The following is a 26,155-nucleotide window of genomic DNA, read 5'->3' on the forward strand; positions in this document are numbered from 1 at the left end:
AATCATGCAGATGTCTTAAAAAAAAAAAAAAGTGGTAGCAGGAAGGCTGGCAACCCGTAATCGAAGGAGAAAAACAGGTTAGAAAAAAAACATAGCATCTTAGCTGATGCCTCCATTGCCCGACCGGAAGTTTCGAATGTTGAAATTACGCATAGTCAATCCAAAATCCAATGCAAAAATGGTGATGCAAAAACCGACCCCTCCTTGTAGAAAACTGGCCAGTTGAGGGTGAAGGAATTAATGTTTTTGGCCAATTTTTCGATATTTGTCGTCAGAGACGTTGATTTACATTATAGACGATTATTCTATAATAATGTTATAAAAAGCAACGTTTTACCATTTTTATCCATACGTACACGTGTTCCAGAAATTCTTTATTACCAGAGTAAAACATGACAAGGTACGATAATTATATAAAAGGCAAAACGACTGCGCGCGTTTTTGTATGTTCAGCAAAGGCTTTTTTTTTTCTGAACTTTTTATATACTCCCTAGATTGTAATATCTACGATTTGCGGTCATCGTCTCTACATTTATTTTGAGTGAATTTCTAAAAAAAAAAAAACCTGGTTTCCAGTGTTTGTCTGTTTCGTATAAATAAAACAAAACTGAATCGAATTGAATCAGCTCGCTGGCCTTCGTGGCCGGCACGTCTTGAAGGCAATCAGCTTTGATCAATGTGGGGAAAACCCTTCATATCAGACAATTGCTATTCATTTAAGAGCTCCCCCTTTTTCGAGGGAGCTTGAAATTATTTTTTTTTGTTATTATTATTATTATATATTATTATTAAATATTATTACTATTATTATTATTTTTATTAAATATTATTATTAAATATTATTATTAAATATTATCATTAAATATTATTATTATTATCATTAAATATTATTATTATTATTATTATTATTATTAAATATTATTATTTTTATTAAATATTATAAAAAAATATTATTATTATTATTATTTTATTAAATAATATTATTATTATTATTAAATAATATTATTATTATTATTATTAAATAATATTATCATTAAATATTATTATTTTTATTAAATATTATAAAAAAATATTATTATTATTTTATTAAATAATATTATTATTATTATTAAATAATATTATTATTATTAAATAATATTATTATTATTATTATTAAATAATATTATTATTATTATTATTAAATAATATTATTATTATTATTATTATTAAATAATATTATTATTATTATATTATTATTATTAAATATTATTATTATTATTATTATTAAATAATATTATTAATATTATTATTATTAAATAATATTATTATTATTATTATTATTAAATAATATTATTATTATTATTATTATTAAATAATATTATTATTATTATTATTATTAAATAATATTATTATTATTATTATTAAATAATATTATTATTATTATTATTATTATTATTAATATTAAATATTATCACGTGAATAAAAGTACTTTTATTCACGTGATAATATTTAATAAAAAAAAATAACTTTTTTTTTTTATTAATCAATTTTCACCTCAAACAAGGCACAGTCCCACTTTGAAGTAGGGGGCTACTATCAGGGACATAAGTTGCAGGGGCGTTTTGAAGGGAGATGAATAGCAAGATGTTTGTTCACATTACACTTGAACTTCTGCATGTCAGTAGACTTGGGAAAGCAAAATCCCGGAAGAGAGTTCCAAAGTCTAGCAGTTCTGGTGAAGAAACTATTGGAATAGAAGGCTTTCTTACACTTAGGGATCTCTACTGTAAAGGGGTTGGATTTAGCTGCTTGTCAGATTTATCAGGGAGTACAAGTGCTTCTAGTCCGTCAAATCTGTTGCCAAAGTCGCCGGAAAAATGCTTGCATCATTTTACCGCTCCAGAAGGTATCTAACCCCCAACACAATTCTCTACCTGTATAAGAACCATATACATTATAAAATGGAATACACTTGCCATATATGGGCGGGAATTGCTCAGAGTATCCTATCCTGCCTTGACAAAGCTCAAAACTTTGTAAGTGATGCCCTTTTTTTCCCTGCAACCGCTTTCTCTCTGTCTTTGCTCTATCGTTATTTTCATAGCAAGTGCTCGTCTGAGCTCCAATCTATGGTTCCCCCTCGCCAAACTTTCATAAAAAACACTTATCTAGCTACAACAACAATCAACAGTTTCCCTCCACTCATTATCTGTGCCTAAATCTAAATGCAAATTCTTTGAACAAAGCTTCTTTCCTAGAACTGTCCACCTGTGGAACTCTGCTTCACGGGCCTGCTTTCCAGCTGACTACAACATGGTTATCTGCAAGGCTAGTGTAAACAACTTCTTAAGTCACCACCCTAAATAATGTGTTTTTATCTCATTTCCACTACTAACAATTAATACGCTGTTATCCCAGTGACCACCACACACTCATTAACCCTTATCCTCGAGTGACCTTCAAACCTTAATAAGTGGTTACTCTGATGTAAAAAACAAAACAAAAACAATCATTCTGAAAAAAAAAAAGGATGGAAATAGAGTCATTGTTTTCATGAAGACAAAATTCACAAGTAAAAAAAATGGGCATAAATTAGCAGTTGAAAATTGTAAACAAATATCGTCTGCTCTCTGTATATTTATTCTAGGTTACATCAATCAAGCAATTAATTTTAATGGCAAAAAAAAAATAGAAAAAATACAGCAAACCATGTCAATAAGTTTCCAGACTTTTTTGTACATGCATTTAAAATTGTCGCAGACTCTTGAGAATTCAGTATGTTATTGCTATACATCTTATGAGATGACTGAACAATTATGATTTCAGGTTCAAAAGAAAAGCTACAGCAGGAATTAGAATACACCCTACTAAAGCCTGATTGTCACAGCTGGTGAATTTCAAAAGTGCAATCTGAACATGAGGACACGTTAGAAAAATAATAAGCAATAAAATTCTGTTTTAAACTTGGGAAAATTCCACAAAAACGTATGGAATGCTTCAGACTGCTTTTGGACCATCTTGCATGAATCGGGCATCAGTTTTTGAGGGGCATAAGAGTTTCAAGAAAGGCAGGGAGTCTGTGGGGGATGAAGAGAGATGTGGGAGGAGTTAGAAAGTCAGAACACCAGAGTTGATTGGTCAAATAAAGAATTTCACGCATAAGGACCGTCGTGTATCTATAGAGATAATAAGTGCACAGTTTGATGTCAGTGTGGGAACTGTACACACAATTATTCGCAAGGAACTGAAGATGCGAAAGATTTGTGTGAAACTTGTCCCAAGAGTGGTCAGAGAAGATCAGAAAGAAAGACATTGTCATGACAGAAGGGATATGGTCAAGCTGATCAATTCAGATCCCGCAGTACTTGATGCTCTGGTGACCTGCTGGATCTACTACTATGACCTATAGATCAAGAGAAAAAGTTTCCAGTGGAAGCATGCTGGTTCACCCAGATCCAAAAAGGCCAGACGGAGCAAATCCACCCAGAAACTTATGATGATTCCTTTTTTGACAGCACGGACATGATCTACATGCACAGGGTTTCCACTGGACAGACAGTCAACAAGGAATTGAGGTTTTAAAGGAGTTCAAGAAGAGATTCCGGCAGAAGGAGCCAGCACTTTTCAAATCAGGTCAGTGGCATTTCCACCAGGACAATGCACCAGTCCACAACTCCATCCTTGTCACAGACTATTTGACCAAGGTGGGCAGCAAGACAGTTCCTCACACTCCCTATAGTTCAGACCTTACACCTTGTGGCTTTTGGTTATTCCCTAAGCTCAAGGAAAACCTTAAAAGCTGTCATTATGAAACAATTGAAGAGATGAAAGAGGCTGTGATGAGGGTCATTGACATGCACACACAAGAGGGCTTTCATGGGTCTTTCCAGAAGTTGTTGGAATGGTGCAACAAGTGTATTGCAGCCGGAGGTGGTTACTTTGAAGGGGACTAGAGGTTCATGGGTATACTATCAATAAAAGTGCACATACGAACAAAGTTTGGAAACATATATAAGGCATCTCGTAAAAAGACAGAAGAAGTAGAAGGTTGTTTTTGTATTTGTTTTTTTAATGGAAATCGGGTGCTAGTGCAGAGAGTGATCCGCGTTATTTTTTAAATCGTATTTCCAAGTTTAATTAAAGTTTTATGATATGTTTTTTTATTCAATTGTAAGGTTGAAGTATAGAATAGGCACAAAAAACCCTCCCCTCCCCATGTTAAGAATGGCTTTTTAAATAATAATGTTATTATTTACGTCCGGATCACTCTCTGCACTAGTACCGGAAATCGTTCCAGACAAAGCATGAACCAACTGGATGAAAAGTGCTAAGAACAAAAACAAAAAAAAATATTTCAAAGTTAAAACCAATCATGCAAGATGGATAGATTCAAACACAAAAACAGTAATTCTTTCCCTTTTGTCAGAAACATCGCTCATGGAATGTGAGGACTAAAGAACAAAATAAAGGAAGCAAGAGTGATGAGGCTGCCAAAAGTAAACCCAAGATTTACTTTTGAAAGCGATGAAAAGTAACTAAATTTTAGCTACGTTTTTTTTTTTGTTTTTTTTTGCACTTTTAACCTCTGTCGTATTTTTTTATTCTTATTTTTTTCTAATTTTATTTCTATTTTCTATATTTATGCTGTTTTATTTTATTTAATTCTAAATTATTTATTCAGATCATGTGATATGTAATAATGCGGCAACTATCGTGATATCAGCCTGATTGATGCATTTTCGATTCTTCTAAAACGATTCTAATCAGAATGTGACTCCAGAACAAGGCCAGGCCAATGCGAAGTTCTGTCTGGGGAATAAAGGATTCACAAAGGAACTACAATGAATCGATAACTCACTGCCTCAGAGTTGAGAAGATTTCGCAACGAAAAAGAACCAAGATAGATGATTAAAATGAGAAAGTGGATCCTGGGCTTACTTTCGGCAACCTGACAACTTTCATTTCATTTATTTTGTTCTTTAATCCTTATATTCCATGAGCAATGTTTCTGACATTGGAGGAAGAATTGCTGTTTTCTGGATCAGAATCTATTTCATCTAACAATTATTGTTGGCAAGTTTTTGACCTTGAAGTAGTATTTTTTTTTCTTCTTTTATCTCCTTACATCAAGTGGCTTCATGCCTTATCTGGAGCGATTGCCATAAAAACAAAACAAAAAAGAAACAAAACAGATATATATATATATATATATATATATATATATATAAAAATAAGAAGAGAGAGAGGAGGAGACGAAGGGGAACCAAAATACAAAAAAAAAAAAAAAAAATGAAAAAAAAGAAAAAAATGAGAAAAAAGAAAAAAATGAAAAAAAAGAAAAAACAAGGAAAAAAAAAGAAAAAAAGAAAAAAGAAAAAAGAAAAAAAAGAAAAAAAAGAAAAAAAGAAAAAATGAAAAAAAAGAAAGAAAAGAAAAAAATGAAAAAAAAGAAAAACGAAAAGGAAGAGACAGAGCAATATAGGACTGTAATTCTACCTTCCAATAATTCAGGGTCCTGGATATGACCTAAAACTATATCCAATGGTGAAGCCCCACCTTGCGGGCCTTGGGGAGTGTGGAGCCACCCTTTAATTGCCATTGCTCCCAGGTCCACTCTGACTCGGAGTGGTAGCACCTGTTAGGGTCCCAACTATGGGTTGAATAGAATCCAACTTAAAAAAAATATATATATATTCCATTAAAAATCGTTCCTCAAAATAACTAGATTCGGCATTAAATAACCTGAAAAAGGTTGATATGCCGTAAAACAAAAACAACCAACCAACCAATAATTCAGAAGACTTTATGACCTGATATATATATATATATATATATATATATATATATTATCCTTTTATCTGTTTCTTCTCCCAGCCCTGAACCTTCCCTTTGTTCAACAATGTTCATGCTTTTGATATCATTCATGTTAGATTTCTGTCTATGTTGCTACTTATTGTATTGATTCTATTATGTTCATCCCTCCCTTGGCCGATTGAGTTTGCTTTGTAATAATTTCTTTGAAGTTTAATCCTTTATAATAATAATAAAAAGCCTTTATACAGGTCTTAATTATGCATTCGGTTTTTCTTGCCATCCATTTGCATGCTGAAGGGTTTTCTCTTCCCTGCAACCCCCCCCCCACCCACAGAAGAGACATTTTCATGGCAAGTGCTCATCTGAGCTTCATTCAAAAGTCCCCACCACCAAACTTTCACAAAAACGCACTCGTCAAGCTACAACTACTACCAACAAGTCTCCTTACTCTCTATCAGTGCCTAAATCTAAACACAAATTCCATGAACAAAACTTCTTTCCCAGAACTATCTGCTTGTGGAACTCTGTTCTGCTGGCCTGCTTAACAGCTGACTACAACATGGTCGTCTTGAAGTACACTGTGAGCACATTCTTGCTATCCAGCCCCCTTAAAGAGTCGAATTCTGCCCAAAAACGATTATTGACCTGTTGTCTCACTGACCATCTTAACATTCAAGTTGACTCCCTGTCCCAGGGGCCAATCTACCCAATCTTGGCCACTCCCAGCTCATATCATAATCTTCAACACAAAACGTTCATGCTTCATTGATTTTATTGCTACATTCGACTGTCGACGCGCCATCCTTTGAAAGTTTATGCAAGCAGACGATATTTCGCCTTAACTTCTCAGCATACTTCAGCTCAACATGTTCTCACATATGATGAGATTTTGTAAATATAGTTTGGTGTTCAGCAAGGATGTGTTCTTTTTTGGCAACACTTTTCACTTCAAGTTTCCCAGTGTCACTATTGGATGTAGGTTGGCCATCAAGGACTGAGACTCCACAAATAATATTCACTTCAGATTATATATATATAAGCCTGACATAAGCCTGACGAATCCTATAGTGGATGAAACGCCGAATATTCAGTGTAGCTTAATCGCCATATATATTTTATAAATTACTATACATATATATAAGTTAAATTTTAAATTTTTAAAAATTTTTAAATTTTAAATTATAAATCACATTACTTAATATATATATATATATATATATATATATATATATATATATATATATAATATAAAGTTGAATGTCTGTGTGCGTGTGTGTCTAGTCACGAATAGGCTCCTATATGGTTGACTATTTTAAAAAATTGATAACATATAATGATATAAGATGTATCGAGACACAGGAATGGATACGTTTGATCTGGCAGAACGACGGTTCATTAAAATTGTGGGGTCTACGTTCGCGCCTGGTCCACAAAGTATGGAAATAAAAAATTTAAAAAAAACGTTTACAAGTGTTTTTGATATAGATGTACATAACAATACTTTGATAAGTATGTTTTAACTTAAATAGGGATGGTATAATAAAATTGTGGGGTCTGCATTCGTGCCTGGCCTCCATAGAATGGAAATAGGGACAAACTTTAATAAAGACTTTTCATATCTATCTGCATAAGTATACTTTGATAATTATGTTTCAGTTTGAAGAAATATGGTATAATAAAATTATGGAGTGTTCGTTCGTGCCTGACCTCCATAGAATGGAAATATGTCACAAAGTTTAACAAGTTTTTTTAATATAGATCCACAGAATATTGTGATAAGTGTTTCAGTGTGAACAGGTATGGTATAATAAATTATGGGGTTTATCTATTTTATTTTTACTTTCATCATATTTTGCTTTGGTTTTGATACCCCCAAATTCGAAGCTATCTCTTTATAACCCTTCCTTTTCATAACCTATCATACTTTCATAAATCAGAGTCCATTTTCTGTAGGCTGTTTTTGAACCCAGTCAACGACGGGTACTTTTTATATATATAATAGCAGACCGCCTGGCTTACCTGGTCAAAAAATATACTTTAATATTATATTTGAATTCATGAAGATTTCGTATTTATTATTATAGAGCTAATTCTTATTATCATTATATTATACCAAATATGTAGTAGAGAGTTTAAAAGTTTAAAATACATATACAACTTGAGTGCCATCAGCTAGAATCGAAACCAAAACATTTAGCTCTCTAACGTTATTCACTACCATCTGAGCTAACAACACACATGCATATCAAAACTTGACAAACTAATGCAGTTAAATGTATAAATGTGTATTTGCACACGAGTAGAGTTTACGCATTACGTCAAACAACACCTGCCAAAAAAGTGAAACATTTGCTGATGTCCAGTCTGCTATTTTTTTGCCCCAACAGACAAAACACCCATCGTCCTCAACGGTGATGTTCTTGAAGAGGTCAGGAATTTCAAATATCTTTGTGCCATCATCGCAGCCGACATCAGAGTACAAATAGACCTTGCATGTCATACCTTCTAGCGACTAAATTCTCGGCTTTGGTCAAGATCCAAGACAAGACACAAGAACGAAATAAGAATTTACCAAGCTCTGATGCAAGCGATCCTTCTTTATGGCAGTGAATCCTGAAAGACGTTAGGTAACTCCAAACGGTCAATGACCGTCTCTTTCATCTTCTCGTCTGTGTTGAATGATAGCACTTTCTCTTAAACAGCACCTTATCTACATCCGATAACTCGTCCCTATGAGACATCTATGCTCGCTAAATGGGTCATGACGTTTGCCATCAACATGGAGGATTCAAATGGGAAACAATTGTTCCAGCTCTCCTACATGTGTAACGTAGTCTGGGAACCAACACGTTGTATGCTCAGTCGCAAAGGAAACAAAGAATAGAAAAGAACTTCAATTCAGTTTTAGCCTTAATTTAAACCTTCGCTATTTCCAGTTTGGCAATGGACTCAAAGGCAAAGACGTCACGTTTTTCATGTTCTTACCTTCCTTCGCAGTATGGGTTCAAGCTTGCCTGCCTACTACCACTTTTTTTTTTTTTACTCAACACCCAGGTTAGTCTGAATATAAATAAAACAGAAGACGTATGTATGTGTGAAAATATTCAACAGATAAACTCTTCAACAACTGGTCACAAAACACGGAAATTAACAGGAAATAGTAATCATACACCAAAGATGGTTTATAACGAGTTTTGTTTTTTGTTTTATTCCGAACGTCGTGCTAATTCTGAAGACGAGAGACAAATGCGCTCTCGTACACAATCATTGTCCGATGCGATTAGAATGATTCCAGTTCTCCAACAGGAGATCGAATTCGCTCACCGCGAATAAACGAGTCGATTCATTTTCGCGCCGGAATGAGGCGATACGAGGATCAGAAAGTGAGATTCAAAAAGCCAATCTATTAGAGGAAAAATGCTTGAACAGCCTCATCTGAATTACCCGGTATGAGCGCCTCAGACAATTAACAATACATTAAAAATAGACGAACCGCTTCTCGAAAGAAAAAAAATGGCAAAACCTGGAAGGGTGGAGCTCCTAGAACTGCACTGACCTAAAGACACCCCTAGCCAACAAGCCTCTACACTATCATCTCAGCAATGCTGGATTTGGTGTCGAGCAAATTTTCCCAGATTTAATTTATTGGAGCTGAAAACGTGCGTATGACAACACCTACACTATCTCGTATAAATAAATGATGAGCAACAATGAATTCATAAATGTCTCAAAAGAGAGCGATAGATGAAAAAGCCATAGCCATCAATACCTCTACCAGGCACCACTTGAATGAATGTATGTGTGTCCATCTGTGTGTAAATATTTAACCAATAAACTCATAAACAACTGGTCACAAAACACTGAAAATAACAGGAAACAGTAATCATACACCAAGGATGGTTTATAATGAGTAAAATCTTTGTTTGGATGAATGAATAACGCAGAGAAATACGTCCACAAGTTGAAATGTAAAATGTTCATTTCAACTTGCCGACATATTTCTATTAGTTTTGCGCATGTTCTTATTAACTTTGGATAGTACAACATCCTTCATCAGAGAAATTTTTTTTTGGTTCCATAATCAGAAATGTCTTTGGTTCATCTTGTTATCAAGGTGATGATGGATAATTAACAATAACAAAATTAACAAGAAAAAAATTATGTCAAATTTAAAAAAAAAAAAAAAAAAAAAAAAAACAGTTTCAAAGACATTTTTTCTTTGTTTATTCAAAAGAATTTTTTTAATTTACGCAAAAGTTAAGAATCTAGTCCTACCTTTCAACAATACTGGAGAAACTATTTCCGATGATGATAATGTTTGCAAGCTGATGAGGTGACCAGTTAGCCCACAATAGATTATTGCACAAGGCCTTACCACAATGCGGCATAAAAAACAATGTCCAGTGTTCGACACTTCCAAGTCGTTTACCTTCCTGCAAAGATTAATTAAAAAAATAGACATATAAATTATAAAATGATAAAAACTAGAACTACACCCCGTCAAACATTGTATAATATTAATTCAACAAACATTGTATAATATTAATTCAACAAACATTGTATAATATTAATTCAACAAACATTGTATAATATTAATTCAACAAACATTGTATAATATTAATTCAACAAGCAGAACAGTTTTCAGGGCTTTACATTACAAGTAAAACGGTCATATTTGCAAATATTTTTTCAAATGGCAACTAGAAATAATAAAGCACTTTTCTTTTGGCAATTGTGTTTTTTCACCAACAATCTTCCAAAACTCATTACTGAGTGAAAAATATCTTTTCAATCTTTTTTTTTTTTTTTTTTTTTAATAAAACGAGCAAAGTAAAATTATTTAAACAATAAAAGGTTTAATAGAACAACATACTTTTTTTTTAACAAAGACTATTTAAAAAAACCATCTGCAGAATTTTGAATGTTTATACCTTCAAGTCTTAACATAAAATTTGGTACATTTAGAATTACGTATTTAAAAAATATCTACATTGCAAGTGAAACAATCGCATTTGTGAATGATTTTTCAAAATGGCGACTAGAAATAATAAAACGTTTATCTTTTGGTGAATGTATTTCTTTCATTGACAATCTTCCAAAGCTCACTACTGAGTGAAAAATATTTTTTCAACTTTTTTTTTTTATATAAAATGAACAAAGTTAAATTATTTAAACAATAAAAGTTTAATAAGAATAATATACTCTTTTTTTAACGAAGGCTGTTTAAAAAACATCTGAAGAAATCAGAATGTTTATACCTTCAACTATCAACATAAAATTTGTTGTATACTTAGAATTACATGTATTAAAAAAATACAAAAAAAAATTTATTATGTACATAATCGTCACAGAACAAAGATGTCATATTCCAAAAATCACGTGGGTTTGGCAAGTAACTTTTCTATTTGGCTAGTAAACGAAAATATCTAGTTGTCAAAGGTCAACTAAAGATAAAGTTTCTATAGAGCCCTGTATAAACAGACTAAACTTTAAAAACGGGCAAAATTTATGGACCATTGACTTAGAATGAATGCTTTATGCCAAATTGACGGTTGAATGTGGTTAAATTTATGCTCATTTTTGCATTAAATACTAACCCCTATTAATCCTCAACTGTGCATCAAACGGAGGTCATAATACTTAGTTTGCTGCACCTTATCATAATAAAGATCCATACAAAATTTCAGCCAAATCGGTTATAGTTTCTGAGAAAACTTCTAGAGTAAATGTGGTATTGTGGCGACTAATTCCTATTAATCCCTAACTGGGCATCAAACAAAATAATTTATAAGCAATTAATGGGAATTCGTTGGCATTACAACATTTATTGTTTAATTATTTCCCTTGTTTTGTGGGGTTTTTTGGGGGTGGGGGAATTTTTTTTTCAAAATGATGGGCGAGACAGTCACATCTCAGATAATCATAAAATTTTATTTTCTTATTTAAAAATAAAAGTACTTGATCAATTCATGTGATTTTTGGAATATGATATTTTCATTTTGTCATGGGTGCATATATCATACAGATTTTTTTTTTTTTTTTTTTTTTAATATGGGGGAATTCTGAACAAGAACCAAAATGTTTGCCACTTCTCCTGTGCTAGAGGGTTGCAAATCAATGCAAATGATCAAATTGTTTAACTGTGGAACATTCGGCTGTCTTTGCTTGCTTGAATATTAGGTGCATGTAAAGATATAATCGACAAATCAATTCCTTTAAATCTATCGTTTTAAGCAATACAATATTACGTACTTAATTGTCATGTCGAATATAGTAATATATCCAAAAATTACGAAAATACATTAAGTAGAACAACTGCTATTGTATTTTTAGTAAAAAAAAAAAAAAAAAAAAAAGTTTATAATTATAGACAACAAACATTGCAGCCATGAACAAGTAATTTAAAATATTCGTTTTGGAGTAATGTCCCCTTACCGTCTACGTCTAGGAAAAATGCAATTTTACCCCATTTTCCTAAAAATTCTTTTTAAATATGAATAACTTTCTACTTGTTGATTTTCTCTAATTTTTGGATATATTACTATTTTCGGTATGTCACTTAAGGACGTATTATTGTTTTTGCTTAAAACGATATATTTTTAAAAATCGATCTGTCGACTGTAGCTTAACAGTCACAGAATATTAGAATATCTAATTTAACACTTAGCTACATGTTATTTATTGTTTGTTGTAATAGAATCATTTAATTGTTCTATTTAAAATCATTTAACAATATTGTTTAAAAGATAATTATTTAATTTATTTTTACTTTAATTTATACTTATTTTCGGTACGTGTACAGTTTAATCAAGACATTAAAAAATGAAAATATCGAAAAAGCTTAAATTGTACATATCCGTTATGGAATGAAGTTGTACGAAAAAAGATTTCACTTAATTTCATCAAGTAGTTTTTTGGGGTTCTTTTTTTTACAGCGAAAAAAACAATTTGTTATGATACCGAGCAAAAGGTTCGATTTTTAGGAAGAAAAGCTAGAATTAAAGATGGGGAGGGAGTGTCGGCACTTTAAACTGAGTTATCTCCCTGTGGTGTGTCTAAAAATCTAAACAAAAATTTAAAAAATTCAAAGGTGTCTACCTTCAACGTGCTGTCATAAAAACATATTTTTCTACTGTAAAAAAAAAAAAAAAAAAAAAAAACTACTCGACCAAATTAAGTGAAATGTTTTTCAGAGATCTTCAGTTCAAAACAGATACGTACAATATAACCTTTTTCCGATATTTTCATTTTTTAATGTGTTGATTAAACTGTACAAGTGCCTTATTTTCAAATATAAATAGCTGACAACAGTTGCTTTTAAAACCGGAACTAAGCTTATTTATTTAAGCCAGAAGAGTTATTTCGTTGCTTATGTATTTTTCGTACCGCGCTATTTTAAAATAGTTTTTTCAGGTTGAATTCAAGTTTCACGATATCTTTTTCTTATTATTAAATTGTTAGGTGGAAGCACATAACAGTTACAAAACACCCTTCCCTCCCCATGTTAAGAATGACTTTGATATTCGGTGTATCTTAGGTATGGGCAAAAATGAGCGGGCAAAAATAGGGGGATCTAGTTTTGAAAGCCGATTCATCATAATTATTTTGTAGGTTTCCGACTACTTTTTGAAAGATTAAAGACTAAAGTTAATTTTTAAAAGGAAAAAAAATATTTGTACGCATGAAAAAAAAGTTATGAAAAATGTTTTCACAGCGATCTAACCAATTCAACTAAATTTTGAAGTTAAATAAATTCATTGTAAAAATTCTTTAAAAAGATAAATATTAGTTTTCTGGGTCTATTTCAAATATAATTCGTAAAGTCCTAAGATACTGAATTAAATAAAAAAAAAACACCTCGTTTGTGCAAAAATAACTTAATTAGCCCTCAAAAAGCAAGTAATTTACCATTCGCCAAAAATGCAACAAACTAAAATTTTGTAAACACAATTATAAGGAGGCCCAAAATTTCAGCCAATCAAAACGCTGTTTCAAAATGAAGTCATGATAGTAAAAGGAGGTAGGAGTGTCAGATTTCTTCTTTTTTTTTCCAGACGTGCATTCATACATTCCTATTCTGAACGTTTGTATAAATTTTTTATCATTTTTTAATTTAATTATTTTTTATGTTCCTGTTTTTAAATTATTGTTCAATATTATATAAAAAATTATGTTACGCTGAAAGTTTCACATTCTTGCGAGCAAGGAAATTATTAAAATCTTGCATATAAAAATTATGCGAAATCTGTAATTTTAAAAAAAAGTAGAAATATTTTTGATATTATAATTTTTTTGTGTGTGAAAATATTAAATAAACGATGGTAATATCGGTAGTTCGAGAAATTCATTTTTTTTTGGAGTTATATCGAATTCATTAATACGAACTTTAGGGACTTTTTGGTAATGTTTCTGAAAAAATTATTTTATTTTTTTTATTATTGTTACAAATTACGATGCTTTATTTATATAAAAAAGCAAAAATAAATTCTTGCGTTTTTTTATTTACTACTGAAAACCATAACTTTAGTGAAGGTATTTTTTGTTTAAACAAAATAATACATTTCCACTAAGATTAAATAAAAATAATTAGTTCATTATATTCCGCGATCATTATTTGATAAATACTGAAAATTTCATTAAAATTGGTTAATTTCCTGATTTTTGGTGAATTTTTAAGTAAAGGGAGGAATCGAAATATTTATACATTTTGAGCATCGGCATTCATTTTGCACGTACCTAGTGTATCTTAAGGTAAATATCCAGATACGCTACTACAGAACACCGACCACTCTAATTTGTTTTTTATAGGTAATTGAGGTCGCTGACAAAGAATCTGATAGTCAAACTTGGTGCAAATTCACTGTTTGCATGGTATTAACCCCCGAACCCACGAATAACTTTCCACCATTTTGCAGCTTCCGTTTACGCTACGCGCGTGCGCTGCAGCATGAACGACAGCTTGCTTCACCTAGCAAACTGCCTTCTCACATGGCGTACCAATCAAAAAATTACGGGCTGACATTTTTTTAATGACTTACAGTTAAAGAAAAGTACAACAAATTGGGGGACTTTTTTTTTTTTTTTGTCTCGCGTAGTTTTTAATGTGGTTTACAAAAACAAGCACCAAACATCTTTGTTTTTCATTCTTTTTTTGCGGGAGGGGGATTCAATTATAGAACTTATGTGGCTTAATAGGTGCTTTTGCAGTTTAGTTAAACGTTTTTCCGTCAGTAACGCACCAACATTTACCAATTAGAACACCATTTAACATTTTCCGAAGATTTTACTGTGTACATTGGGGGCGCGAGCGGGGGGTGGCGGATGTGATCTAATTGGTAAATGTCGGTGCGTTACTTTTTGAAAATTTGAAAATCCTATGTTCCAGGTAAAAAAAAAAAAAAAAAAAAAAAAAAAAAAAAGATAAATTACCCCCCCCCACTCCAACTTGGAGTGCTTTCCTTTTCTTGTTTTATTTCTTTTTCAGCTAATTTTAAATTTTCCACCCAAAAAGTGCTATAATGTATTTTTGAAAATTCTGGAAAAAAAAAAATCCCCCCCCCCCAACGTAGTTTGCTTGGTGTGAAGCCGTCGTTTATGCTACAGCGTGCATGCGCGTAGCATAAACGGAAGCTGCAAAATGGTGGAAAGTAGTTCGTGGGTTCAGGGGTAAATACCATGCAATTTGCCCCAAGTTTGACTATCAGATTCGTTGTCAGCGACCTCAATTACCTATAGAAAAACAAATTAGAGTGGTCGGTGTTCTGTAGTAGCGTATCTGGATATTTACCTATCTTAAATAGTATATGACTAAATCCTTCGGTCGGCGATAAGTTTCGACCTGTGAACACCGGGTATACAGCTAGTTGTTTATATTTTCCTGTCAAGAAACACATGCTTTATCATCGTTGGTTGATAATTATACAATAACTGAATAACGTGTAAAAAAAAAAAAAAAAGCCGAAGGAAATGAAGGGTGACATTAGTTATCTCCCTTATTTCACGAAGCAAACATTAATTACTTCCCTTACAAACTTGAATTATGAATTAATTCCCCTTATTTGCCAACACTTACAAATGGTGGTTTTCAAAATTTACAAAAATATTTTTTTTTTCTTACTTAATTTGTTAAGTTGTAAGCAGAGTCCTCATTTACTTGTCTCTCCACGAAGGCAGAATTTTGACTCTAGTTTGGTTCATTAGAAAAATGGAGGAAAATCCGGCCTCTCCCAAAAAAGGGGCTCTTTGAATAGAAACACAAATTTAACTTGTCCAAGTCGGACTGAAGAAAGAAAAGATGAAATGTAGTATCAAAACAGACACTACACTATGCTCCAAGGCAAAACCCCCAAAGAAGAGCAAGTCAGAAAAAAATAGTAATAATAAATAACTAAATAAAAAAATAAATAAATAAACGGCATAATCACGTCAACATACTGGTTCTAGTTAGATCACCAAAGTTAAGCAAGATTGAACTTGGCCAGTACCAGATGAGTGACCAATTTGGGAATTCCAGGCGCTGTGTGTAAAAGGACGTCAACACTTCCCTGCAAGAGTTGCAAAAACCTAATGTCGTCATCTCTCTTAACGGGTATATACATGCAACTGCGGACCACTTGTGAATCGCATACTCCTATGGAACTTCCTCCTTTGGAGGAAGCCAGTTAAACCCGCATAGGGTTAGTGGCGTTTCCATTCCATTCCAAATAAAGAAAAGGCGTATTTTTTTTCAAGATTCTTTGAAATTTTTTTATCAACGAACTCTTTTTACTAAGTTTGAGAATTTTTTTTAATGAAAACTGATAATACCATCCTATTTCTTAATTAGAAATAGGATGGTATTTTTTTTAAATAACATTATGAAATGAATATTACAATTTGAAATTAAAGAAAGCCAAAATGATTGATGCTTTTTTTTATGTATTTACCTTTAAAGATATGAAGTTAGTAGGTGATGCCCTTTTTTCTTTCCCTGCAACCTCTTCCCCACAGAAGAGTCATTGCGAGCCGTCTCTGTTTTAAAGTTATTTTTATGGCAAGCGCTTCCCTGAACTTCAATTTACGACCCCCCCCTTGCCAAACTTTCACAAAACACACTCATCTAGCTTCAACCACAGTCAACAATTTCCTCTACTCTCTATCTGCGTCTAAATCTAAATGCAAATTCCATGAACAAAGTTTCTTTTCTAAAAACGAAAAATGCCAACATAGTTTCAGGTTCAGAACTAAAAATGAAAAATTCCGACACAGTTTACGAAAAAAAAAAAAAAAAAAAAAAATCATATATGCGGAGGTGGGAGCTACTTATTTAATAATAATAATTGCCAAGCTGCAAATAAAGCAGATAATTCTGATTATTTTTTGCTGAAGCATCGAGATGAAGCAACATGAAATTGAGAATGACGTCAGCGTTGATTCCCACATTGTCGTTGACTGGAAACAATTTATCAGTGTGTCAATAAGACATTTTAAACAATCCAATATTGCTGGGTCCAGAAAAATCCAGATCCAGAAAATAATCCCAAGGAAGTAGAAATTGATGAATCCTGCTCCTTTACGCAAAAAATATAACAGATATCGATTTAAAGATGGTATCTGGGTCTTTAGCGCAGTGGAGAAACATACTAGTTGGTTGGTTTTGTTTTATGGCATATCAACCCTTTTCAGGTTATTTAATGCAAAATCCAGTGATTTTGAAGAAAAGTTTTTTAATCGAGTATATTTGTTGTTTTTTTTGTTTTTTGTTTTGTTTTTTTTACATAGGCATCAACATATTATCAAGGCCAAGAGGCCACTCAAGGATAAGGGTTAAAGAGTGTACAGTAGAAATTGGACAATATAGTAATCATTAGTAATGAAAATTTGGTAAATTTGATAACTTATATGGAACGGCTCATCAAGAACTTATTTACGTTAGACTTGAACACAACCATATTGTAGTCAGCCGGAAAGCAGGAAAACGGAAGACAATTCCACAGGCGTGCAGTTCTAAGAAAGAAGCTTTGTTCATAGAATCTACATTTAGGTTTAGGCACAGATAAAGAGTGGGGGGAATTATTGATAGTGTTTACAGCTAGACGAGTGTTTCTTGTGAAAGTTTGGCATGGGGGGACCATAGATTGAAGCTCAAGTCGATTTTTATCTAACCCATAGTTGGGACCCTAACAGGTACTACCACTCAGGGTCAGAGTGGACCTGGGAGCAATGGCAATTAAAGGGTGGCTCCACACTCCCCAAAGCCTGTAAGCTGGGCCTCACCATTGTATATAGTTTAAGGTCATATCCAGGACCTCATAGATAGGTGATATCTGGGTCTTTAGCACAGTGGAGAGATATAGTAGTAAATGTAATCTAACTATAGTAGAACCGAGAGATAGGGAAACACTCTTCCTGATCATTCGCTTGTGGATTCTGCTGAACACTTGTATCATCTCTGATGGTTGGATTGTATATGGTGAATTAGACCAATACAACAGCGGAGTTACTATCTTTAAAAGCATATCTAAGAAAATTGACCACGTCCTATCTGCTTATCCTTCAACTAATATTCATGTCTGTGGAGACTTCAATGTTCACAATGTGGAATGGTTAACTCACTCAAACAAGACCAATGATGAGCGGAGGTTCTGTCATGATTTCTCCATTCCTTATGACTAGTGTTGGGACGATTAATCAGAATCGGGAATCGGAAAAATTGATGCCCATTTTCTGATGCTAAAACGATTCCTTTAATTGTCTTTTTTTTTTAATTTGATTTTGTTGAAATCAAAATCTTCCATTGCTGGTAATAATTATAAAATAATAAATATTTATTGATTTTAAATTACCAGTTCAAATAAAATCGATAGATCATCCTCCACAGGTGTATTTTAATGTTTAGCAAAATATCTGCATATTTTAACGTGTGTTTTTAAGAAAATTGGGGGAAATAACAATCTTATAGTTAAATAATCAGAGACTCATAAAGAATCGGAATCGGAAAAGGTATCGGAATCGGAAATTTTAGCACGGAATCGGTAATTGATATCGGAATCGGGGGAAAATATTGGAATCATCCTATCACTACTTATGACTTCACTCAGATTGTTCACGCACCCACCCATGTGCCCGACACTGACGGTCAGTATGCAAGTCTCCTTGACCTTTTTCTCACAACTTGCCTTGAACTGTGTTCAGCTTCAGTTCTGTCTCCACTTGGATCTTCTGACCACTCAGTTAAATAAAAATTAAATGTAATAAGTCCTCAGATGTACCTTTCCTTCGTACAGTATATCAATACTCTATGGCTGACTGGAATAGCTTCCAACACATTTATATCAGATCTACCTCTGCATTCCATGTTTAAAAAGGATGTGTCCTCTATAGTATCAGACCTGACGGAATTGTTAATCATAGGTATAGACCGTTTCATATCCTCGAAAAAGTTCCAGCAAAAACCTACCAGCCAGTCGTGGTTCGCTCCAGAAAGTGCTGCTGCTATTGTGCACAGAAATCACTTTCCATTGATTCCAACATAATAGATGTACTGAGACTAAAGCGGCTTTCAGGACTGCCAGCAACTACTGTAAAAAAGTAATAAAGAACGCAAGAGAGCTGTATGCTCAGTCCGTCACGTCTAAAGTAGCTGAGCATGCCACAGTCATCGATGAGACTAATTTTGTCAATTGTACTGATTATAGTGCACACAAACAATCAAAGTTAAGATAAAAATATGCTTAAATATTTATTAACGTTGAAATTTCTTTTTTATATATATTATTTCAAATTAGCTATATAATATATATAAATATATAATTAACATAATATCACATCGAAATTATTTTTTTAATATATTATTTCTGTATTATTTATATAATATAATATGTATAAATATATAATTAACATAATATAACATCGACATTATTTTTTAATATATCATTTCTATATTATTTATATAATATAATATATATAAATATATAATTAACATAATATAATGTCAAAATTTATTATATCTATTATTTCTATATTTATATCATATAAAATGTATATAAATAATTAACATTGAAATTTACATGTTTTTTTTATTAGTATTTACAATTAATGAGAATAAAGAAAAACAAATTTTATATTTTAAAATGAAGAGTTTTGGTCTCATGCCAAAAGGCACATCCAATAATAGTTGGGAACAAAAAGTGAGATTATTTTATTTATTGCGGACTATTATCCTCATCTTTCTTAGCTGTTGTTTCATGACGTTTCGGCCAACTATTTCTCTAGTCTTTGTCAGGTGGTAACCGCGATGGGATAGGAATTCCGAGTCTCCTGATTGCATCCTCAGCAATTACTGCCTTCTATGTCGTCTCACCACGTTTTTGGCCAACTAAATCTCTGGCCGGCTTTGGGTAGGATTGAAACCGCTATCTTCAGACAATGCTCACCTGGAACCGTAGAGATTCAACATCTTTATCCACTATGCCACAGGCCTTAAAACGCGATCAAGATTGAATTTTTTTGGTCTTATAAATCCACATTTATTTGTTATCTGAGCTTCCATTGTTAGGTCTGGATTGGTTGGTTGGTTGTTTTTGTTTTACGGCATATCAACCTTTTTCAGGTTATTTAATGCCGAATCTAGTTATTTTGAGGGACAATTTTTAATGGAGTATATTTTTTTCTTACGTCAGATTCTATTTAACCCAGAGTTGGGACCCTAACAGGTACTACCACTCCGGGTCAGAGTGGACCTGGGAGCAATGGCAATTAAAGGGTGGTTTCACACTCCCCAAAGCCCGCAAGGTGGGGCCTCACCATCGGATATAGTTTTAGGTCATATTAAGGACCGTCGGGTCTGGAAGATTAGATAATAAAATAAACGTAGACCCCACTGCGGTTAATACCTGACAAAGGCCAGAGCAATAGTTGGTTGAAACGTTGTCAAACAACAACTACAAGATTACAATAATAGTCCGCAATAAATAAATTAATAAATAATACTCATCTCAATAATGAATTCCAATTAAATAATATATTTTAGGAAAATATGTCAAGCCAAAACTATTATGACTTTTTTTTAATTGATGAGATAGTTCACTGCTTTTTATTTGATTATTTTTACTTGGACATTTTTGGATTATTGAACGGAAGTTTATTTTATTTTTTCTTTGGAAGTTGATGCTTTGAAGACTATGTTTTATGAAATGCAGTTAGGAGATTCGGAGTTCCTATCGCGTCGCGGTTAGCATCTGACAAAGACCAGAGAAATAGTTGGCCAAAACGTCATGAAACAACTAAAAACGATGAGGATAAAAGTCTGCAATAAATAAATGAATTCCAATAAATTAAATAAAAAGTGAGATGTTCTACTTTCATCTCATGGAATTTCTTTGGCAGAAAACGGAAAAGTTTTTCCTCCCATAATTATTTCGATCAGGGATTAATATATGTTTTTTTTTTCTTCATTAATTAACAAATTAATTTTTTGCAGTTTTAATATTGTTTCATTTTTACAGTTTGTTTACTTTTGGTTTTCATTAATTAACAAATTTAATTATTTTTTTTTATTTAACACCGTTTCATTTTTAGTTTTTTAATTAATTTGTTTCCTTTTTCGATTTCGATTGCTCAGGTTTAGTATTGTTCGTGGTTTATTATTATTGTATATTTTTAGTTTATTTGATTTGTTCCTTTTTCGTAAACTATTACAGCAATTTCCAGGATTAACGGCTATTCTGGTGATTATTGTTCAGGTACATTCATGCATTCATTTTTGTTATTATTTAAATTATTATTTTTCAGTTTTAGTTTTTAATTAATTTGTTTCATTTTCGTAAACTGTTTCAGCAATTTCCGAGACTAACGATTCTTGGAGATCATGGTTCAAGTATTTGTGTATTCATTTATATTTATGATTGTGAATTCATTTTTCAATTTTGAAAGGATATGATTTTTTTAATATGTGTATATCCTTTTCATAAACTGCTTCAGCAATTTCCGGAACTATGCTTTTGTGGAGACAAGGTCTTTTTATACTTGTAATTGTTTAATTGTTCAACCAATTATTTAAGCGTCTCGAATTATCTCTTGCAAAACAATGTTTATTTTTGATTAGTTTATTCTAGTTATCTCCCTTATATAATGGTCTCGAACTCCATAAGTGCTGTTTAGGGTTAGGTCAAGATTAAAAAAGCAACAATTCAGTTTAAATTCCGTAGAAGTACCATACAACATATTAATTTTTGTTATTATTCGAATCAATATTATTTTTCATTTTTATTTTTTTTTAATTAATTTGTTTCATTTTCATAAACTGTTGCAGCAATTTCTAAGACTAACAGTTCTTGCAGAGATCATGGTTCAAGTATAGTATTCGCGCATAGATTTTTGTTAATAATAATATTTATATTTATGATTGCAAATTTATTTTTTTTAGTTTTGAAAGGATATGATTTTTTTACTTATCCTTTTGTAAACTGCTTCAGCAATTTCCAGGACTATGCTTTTGTGAAGACGAAATTTAACTTGAAATTGTTTCATTGTTCTATCGATTATTTTAACGTTTCAAATTATCTCTTGCAAAAAAATGTTTATTTTTGCTTACTTGATGCTAGTTATCTCCCTTCCATAATAAATAATTCGTTTTTCTTTTGTGTGCCTTGATATTCATATTAAAAACCCTCTTTTCTACTTATTTGAAAAGAAAATACAATTTTCTTATGAGTTATGCATTCACTAGCAAAAGATCTAGCTAATTTGCATATTCTATTAAACATTCAGTTTAATTAATTCCCTATTAGTTGCTTCGGTTTTCTAATGGGATAATCATCTTTAGTTAACTATTACGTGTAATTATATTTATGCAGATATTCTACATGATTTATACTTGCATAATATTTGTGTAAAAACTTTATAGTAAACACAAAATTGTTTCCATATATATTTATGTATACGTATATATTTTTGTTTAACAAATTTTGCCTACCAAACTCCTCCTACAGTTTTTGGTCTGCAGACATGAAACTTCATATATAAGGTATTTGAATCCATTCAAAAATTTATATTTGGGTTTTAGCCCGGAAAAAATCGGTGAAAAAGTGAAAAATTTTTAGTTCATGTTTTAATTTTTAGACTTGCAGTAAACATGTTTTCATAGTCCAGTCATTTATGGCAGAGGCAAAATAAATCGTGAGCTGAATGTTTTGGTTTCGATTCTCGGTGGTGGCGCATGGGTCTTTTTTTTAATACTTTTTAAATCATTTCTATATATTGCATACAATCTATCTATCTATCTATCTATATATCTATAAAAGTGAAAATGTCTGTGTCTGTCTGTCTTTTCTCTATGGTAGTTAAGGAAGACTATTATAGAGAAAGGCATTACTTTACATATTCACAATTTTTAATATATACATATGCACATAACCTTATGAACAGTACATAGGGCCCGAGCAAAGCCGGTCGGAACTGCTAGTCTATATATCTATAAAAGTAAATGTGCCTGTGTGTCTGTCTGTGTACATTTCCCTATACACAATAACTCAGTCAATTTTTAGTCTACCAAGTCGAAATTTGATATACAGGGTATTGAGATTTGGGAAAATCTATGTGATCGGTTTTCATCCAGAAATTTAGCTTTTAAGGGGTCAAAGTTCAACGATTTGACCTTTGAGAACTCTACCAAACTCCTCCGACAATTTTGGGTCTAAACACTTGAAAGTTTAGATATAGGTTCCTTGGACATGGATCTAACTTAATTACTCGATTTGAGCCCAAAACAATAAATTTTAAGGGGTCATAATAAGGGTCAAAGTTTAAAAAAAAAAATTTACCATTTTTTTTTTTTTTGCTCAGCATACACCTCCAAATACCCGGGAAACGCCGGGCACCCATGCTAGTATATATATAAATCCACACACTACCTTTTGGGAAATTTTTAAAGTTCGAAATCTCTGCAATTATTGATCAGAATTGATGGGGAACTTTTATCTTTACATCATCAACGCTCTGATCCCCATCTGGCATCAATTGAAATGAATAGCTCTTGTCTTGGGGAGACCTCATGTTTTGACCAGCTTCTGGGTTTGACTTTTATTCCTGATCTTAAGTAGAACACATACATTAAATCCGTTGCCAAGGCCGCTGGAAAAATGGTGGGATCCTTCTATCGATCCAGTAGATATCTCACTGCTGATGCAATTCTCTATCTTACATAAGAGCCAGGTACATCCAAGGATGGAGTACTGTTGCCACATCTGGGCAGGAGCTGCTAGAAAGGACTTATCCTGCCTTGATAGAGTTCAAAATAGACTTCGTAGCCTCGTAGGAGGTGTTCTTTTCTCTTCCCTGCAACCTCTTTCTCACAGAAGAAATGCTGCGAGTTTGTCTCTGCTTTATCGTTATTTTCATGGCAAGTGCTCGGCTGAGCTCCAATCTATGGTCCTCCTCCTCGCCAAACTTTCACAAGAAACACTCGTCTAGCAGAAAACACTATCAATAATTCACCCCACTCTTTATCTGTACCTAAACCTAAACGTAGATTCCATGAGCAAAGCTTCTTTATTAGAATTGCATGCCTATGGAATTATCTTCCGTTTTCCTGCTTTCCAGCTGATTACAATATGGTTGTCTTCAAGTCTAACATAAACAAGTTTTTGATGAGCCATTCCATATAAGTTAACAAATTCACCAAATTTTCATTACTAACGATATATTGTCCAATTTCTACTGTACACTCTTTAATCCTTATCCTTGAGTGGCCTCAAAGCCTTGATAAGTGGTGATGCCCATGTAAAAAAAAAAAAAAAAAAAATTTGACAAATGAAGGCTAGTTGAAAAGCTAATGACCTAGATGACATTTGCCCTTACGGTCGCACATTAAGGGGATCATCTATCATCCAAAGCCCATTTTTGGCACATTTTACAGCCATAAAATGTTTTAATCATAGTCATTTGTTTTCCTAGTTTTGCATATGAATTACAAAATATCTGATATTTCCCCAAAATATCTCGCCTTGATGGAGGGGAAACTAAAACTTGCTTTGTTTTCAAATGATCTGAAATAACAGCAAGGGGAGACTTGATTCCAAATATTTCTCATACGTTATATCTCCCCTCTTTGGTTTTCATACATAAAGTAAATTTCACAGTGTATAAGGATTATTTGATACTGGAGATATTCATAATCATATCCTATTTCCAAAAAATGGGAGATATAACATATGAGAAATATTTGGAATCAAGTCTCCCCTTGCTGTTATTTTTGATCATTTGAAACCATAACAGCAAGTTTTAATCTCTCCTCCATCAAGGCCAGAGGTTTTGAGGAAATTATATATATATATATATATTACACACATGGTAAGATACATTTTAATAGCCAAAGGTAAGAATCAATCCACAATAAGTTTTATTTAAATTTTTTTTAATTTAGGCAAATGTCTATATTGTCTTCATAACTGTCTTACGTGCTGACCATGATAAAAAATATTGTCTCTGTCCCATCAGGTCGCTTATTAGAGACAATAAAAAAACATAACATAATCAAGAATGGCCAGTTAAAAATATGAATCTCTTCTTTTAAAGATAGAGAAAAGCCTGCCTCATCTAAAAATATCTATATTTCTCTTGTCTGTCTGTCTGTCTGTCCGTTCAACTTTTTCTCAGAAACTACTGGTTCGATCTGGCTGAAATTTTGTATGCACCTTTGTTATGATAAGATGCAGCTAATTAAGTAATCCATTTGATGCACAGTTGGGTTAATAGGGATTAGTCACCACAATACCACATTCACACCAGAAGTTTGGCATAAAACACTTACTCCTAGTCAACAGGCATAAAGTACTTATTAAAAGAAAAAAATGGGAAAATGTCTCGTAAAATAAAGTAATTTTTGTCTTACTCTTCCATAAAATAAAAGGAAAAGGGATAGCTTACCTCGTTATGGCTAATCAGGGATAATCCTAATTCATTAATGACAGACTTTTCAATGTTCGATAACCTTGGATCAAAGACCAGAAGACGAGCCTGAGGTAACTGAAGAATAAACATTTTTTTTTTTAAACAGATTGCAAGTAGTAGACTGATGTTAGATAACGAAAAAGGCTGAAAGATATAAAATATTCTGATTCGTTAATCAGGATCAAGGAGAGAGAGAGCATATTTGAGATAGTTAATCAGTTGTTAAATGGCAGTGTAAATATGGAGAGAGATTCTTTTCATGGCCAGCCTAAGTTTGGTTTCGATGTTTGGTTTCATGGCACTTCAGCTTTTTTCATTTCATGTAATGCCAAAGCCAGTAATTTAGAAATAAGTATTTATAAGTTCTTTATATTTTTAAATATTTATTTCTCGTGTTTGGTTTGGTTGTTTTATTTTGTGGCATATCAATCAT

General features: G+C 32.3%; 1 protein-coding gene across 1 annotated transcript in view; it reads right to left on the reverse strand.

Annotated features, from left to right (window-relative positions):
• The window catches only part of LOC145255816 (SRR1-like protein), a 52,986-nt gene that overhangs the window by 13,275 nt on the left and 13,556 nt on the right, over window positions 1-26,155 (reverse strand). Inside the window, exons 4-5 of the mRNA XM_080114521.1 lie at window positions 25,699-25,797; window positions 10,069-10,226 (exon numbers count right to left, since the gene is read on the reverse strand). Coding sequence (XP_079970647.1) covers window positions 10,069-10,226; window positions 25,699-25,797 — 257 coding nt within the window. The remainder of the gene's footprint in view (window positions 1-10,068; window positions 10,227-25,698; window positions 25,798-26,155) is intronic.

Source organism: Euprymna scolopes, chromosome 31 (assembly GCF_053919585.1).
Source record: "Euprymna scolopes isolate OS-2025 chromosome 31, ASM5391958v1, whole genome shotgun sequence".
Lineage (NCBI taxonomy): Eukaryota > Metazoa > Mollusca > Cephalopoda > Sepiida > Sepiolidae > Euprymna > Euprymna scolopes.